At 36.2% G+C, this 3,917-nt stretch overlaps 2 protein-coding genes across 4 annotated transcripts in view; both read right to left on the bottom strand.

Moving 5' to 3' along the window:
* Positions 1–5: 5 nt before the first annotated feature.
* Positions 6–578, bottom strand: LOC107729912 (hemoglobin embryonic subunit alpha-like; the record flags this gene model as incomplete). The annotated part of the gene is made up of 3 exons (XM_016540648.1): positions 479–578; positions 192–399; positions 6–92 (listed from the first exon to the last, which is right to left on the bottom strand). Coding segments are annotated over exons 1-3 (390 nt in total), but the record flags the coding sequence as incomplete, so codon positions are not given.
* Positions 579–2,362: 1,784 nt separating this feature from the next.
* Positions 2,363–3,917, bottom strand: part of LOC107729914 (KN motif and ankyrin repeat domain-containing protein 2) — a 23,382-nt gene continuing 21,827 nt past the window's right edge. For all 3 annotated transcript variants that reach the window (XM_016540650.1, XM_016540652.1, XM_016540651.1), the window contains exons 10-11: positions 2,761–2,903; positions 2,363–2,636 (exon numbers count right to left, since the gene is read on the bottom strand). In XM_016540650.1, coding sequence (XP_016396136.1) covers positions 2,388–2,636; positions 2,761–2,903 — 392 coding nt within the window. In that variant the 3' untranslated portion in view covers positions 2,363–2,387. The remainder of the gene's footprint in view (positions 2,637–2,760; positions 2,904–3,917) is intronic.

The raw sequence follows: 3,917 nt of genomic DNA, 5'->3' as shown, positions 1-3,917 counted from the left end.
CTGAGGAACTTGTCCATAGCAACATGGGCCTCTGGGGTGAAATCGTTGGGGAACATAGTGGCCAGAACCACGAGGATGTTGTGGGACAGAATCTATGAAAAACACAGGAAACAAATAAGTTACCGTGACTTTACGAGAGTAGGCCTACGACAGAATCGGAATTGACTAAAGATGAAATTCGTTGCACTTACCTTGAAATTGGCGGGGTCAACGCGCAGCTGGAAAGCATGAAGCTCGCTGAGGTTCAGGAGCCCAGAGGTAAGGTCATTGATTTTGCTGACAGCCTCAGCAACACCGCTCATCATGGTCTTCCCGTGCTTCCTCACTGGGGCAGAGCCGGGGCTCAGGTCCTTCCAGTGAGAGAAATAGGTTTTGGTCTGGGGGTAGACCACCAACATCCTAGACAGACACAGTGAATTGAATGGCAGATCTATGCCCGAAGAAAACATTATGACTTAGCTTAGATTAATAACCTTACCTAGAAACAGCATCTTGACCAATGTCATCAGCCTTTTCTGAGATCTTGGCCCAAAGGTCTTTGATGGCAGCTTTGTCTTTGGCAGAGAGACTCATCGTGGAAGGATGACTTTGCAGCAAACTTCTGTAGTCTGCTGGCAAGAGGACTGGCGGTTTTATACTGTCACCAGGAAGATACACCCAAGACCCTCCTCTCACCCCCAACGATGACTTATCAGACCGTGGAAGAGTGCCAAAATGTTTAACTTTTTTTCACGACTTTCTTGCTTCTTCTTCTTTTAATACACTTTTATTCAAACATTTAGCAATTCATTAATTCATTTAATAATTAATAATCTATAACTTGAATGAATATCATAAGTCAATACTCCTGTCCATTTTGTTTTATTTTGTTGTGTTACTGCAAAACTACAGAATACAACTTTCCACATAATGAGCAATTCAAAATATGTAGCCTACAACTTTTTTTTCGAAAAAAAATCGCTTAATCTGTTAATATTTTTCTTTCTTTCTTTCTTTCTTTCTTTCATTAACTTTAAGGGTTGTTGTACATGTGACCTTTTATAACCATTATACACACCTTACAGTAACCTTGTCTCGCCATGAAAAAAATAAAATGATCAAATTTAAAATGATACTTTAAAAAGATTTTTGACTTTGACAGACATGAGGGTCTGCAGGGGTCCTCTCTATGATAAAGTGTTCTAAAAAAAATTCTACCTCTCTCTCTCTCTATATATATATATATATTGCCTTCATGTTGGTTACACTTTGATTTGACAGATGAAAGTTTTTAAAATTTTAATAATATTTTACCAAAACTACTTCATAGTTCTTTTTTTTCTTCTAAGGAATAGTAATGAAGAATTATGCTTGACGGCATACCACACTTAAAGGCATAGTTCACTCAAAACTGAAATGTCTGTCATCATTTACTCACCCTCTAGTCATTCCAAACATGTATGACTTTCTTTTTTTGTGCAACACAAAAGAAGGTGTTTTGAAGAACGTGAATAAAAAAATGTGAGTTTTTTTTTTCCCATTGACTTCTACAGTATTTTTCTTTTGTTCATACAATGAAAGTCAATGGGACTCAAAAGTGTTTCGCAACCAACGTTCTTCAAAATATCTGATCTACAGAAGAAGAAAAAATGGGTTACACATTATTTTAAGGTGTCCTTGTTACAGTGTAATTATACATTTAAGTACTGAGTAATATTAATTAACTACATGCACTTACTATATGTGACCCTGGAGCACAAAACCAGTCTTAAGTAGCACTGGTATATTTGTAGCAATAGCCAAAAATACATTGTATGGGTCAAAATTATCAATTTTTCTTTTATGCCAAAAATCATTAGGACATTAAGTAAAGATCATGTTCCTTGAAGATATTTTGTAAACTTCCTACCATAAATATATCAAAACTTAATTTTTGATTAGTAATATGCATTGCTAAGGACTTCATTTGGACAACTTTAAAGGCGATTTTCTCAGTATTTTGTTTTTTTTGCACCCTCAGATTCCAGATTTTCAAATAGTTGTATCTCGGCTACATACTGTCCTATCCTAACAAACCAGACATCAATGGAAAGCTTATTTATTCAGATGGTGTATAAATCTCAATGTCAAAAAATGGACCCTTATGACTGATTTTGTGCTCCAGGGTCACATATGGTTAGGATTGGGGTTTGGCTTAGGGTTACTTGCATGTAATTATGCATCATTTATTGCTATTATAATAGTAAGTACATGTAACATGTGTAACAAGGACACCTTAAAATAAAGTGTTACCAAAAAATGCATACAGGTTTGGAAGGACATTGAGGACAATTTTCATTTTTGGCTGACCTATCCCCCAAAACTGGTCAAAATTGACAATGAGAAGCAATAAAGAAGATAGACGGAATTTAACAGATGAAGGTGGAATCAAGCTTGATAAAGAAAGAGATAATCACATTATCAGTGAGCGTGGCGTCACAGCCCGGCACAGACAGCAGCTGCCGCACAATGTCCACGTGTCCGTGTTCACAGGCACACATGAGCGCTGTGGAGCCGTCATCATCCCGCAGGTTCACCTGAGCTCCACAGGACAGCAGAGCTCTCACCATGTCCCCTCTGCCATGACTGACCGCCAGCATCAGCGCCGTCTGCCCCGCCTACAACACCACACACACACACTCACACACACACACACACACACACACACACACACACACGCATCAGTATAATACACTGACTGACATATACTGAAGTACACCGAGGGACCAGAAGGGGGTGCACCTGGCTGGCTTTGGCGTTGACGTCTCCGGTGCAGAGCAGCTGTAGGACGGTTTGAAGGTCACTGTCAGAGTTGAAGGCAGCCAGAGCTGTCAACATGATAGCTGTGTAACCAGCCTTGTTCTGCTTGTCAGCATTACAGAGACCTACGAAACAAGGACAGCTGATAAATAAGAGCTACAGATATATCTCTGTCACATGCTAAATAAAAAGTACTGACATATTTTCGGCCACAAATACACTACTGTTCAAAGGTTTGGGGTCAGTACGTTTTTTTTTAAAGGAACGAATTCTTTAAAAGATGCATTAAATTGAATAAAAGTGACAGTAAAAAAAACATTTATAAAGTTACAGAAGATTCTATTTCAAATAAATGCTGTTCTTTTTAACTTTTTATTTATCAAAGAATCCTAAAAATGTATCATGGTTTCCACAAAAATATGAAGCAGCACAACTGTTTTCAACATTGATAAAAATAATAAATGTTTCTGGAGCAGCAAATCAGCATATTAGAATGATTTCTGAAGGATCCTGTGACTGGAGTAATGATGCTGAAAATGTAGCTTTGCATCACAGGAATAAATTACATTTTAAAATATATTTAAATAGAAACAGTTGTTTTAAATTGTAATAAAATTTTACAATATTACTGTACTTTTTAATCAAATAACTGCAGTCTTAGTGAGCAAACGGTTTAAAAACACTGAAAAATCTTACCAACCTCAAAAATCAAACAGCATTAAACATTTAATTTAAAATATTAATAATAAAATATGTGACCCTGGAGCACAAAACCAGTCATAAGTACAATAGTCAAATAGTCAACAATACATTGTATGGGTCAAAATTATAGATTTTTCTTTTATGCCAAAAATCATTAGGATATTAAGTAAAGATCATGTTCCATGAAGATATTTAGTAAATTTCCTACTGTAAACATATTAAAACTTAATTTTGATTTGTAATATGCATGGCTAAGAACTTCATTTGGACAACTTTAAAGGCGATTTTCTCAGTATTTAGATTTTTTTGCACCCTCAGATTCCAGATTTTCAAATAGTTGTATCTCGGCCAAATATTGTCCTATCCTAACAAACCATACATCAATGGATGATGTATAAATATCAATTTAAAAAATTGACACTTATGACTGGTTTTGT

This window comes from Sinocyclocheilus rhinocerous, unplaced genomic scaffold (assembly GCF_001515625.1).
Source record: "Sinocyclocheilus rhinocerous isolate Xijiao unplaced genomic scaffold, SAMN03320098_v1.1 scaffold2173, whole genome shotgun sequence".
Taxonomy (NCBI): domain Eukaryota; kingdom Metazoa; phylum Chordata; class Actinopteri; order Cypriniformes; family Cyprinidae; genus Sinocyclocheilus; species Sinocyclocheilus rhinocerous.
This window is presented reverse-complemented; position numbering and strand designations above follow the sequence as displayed.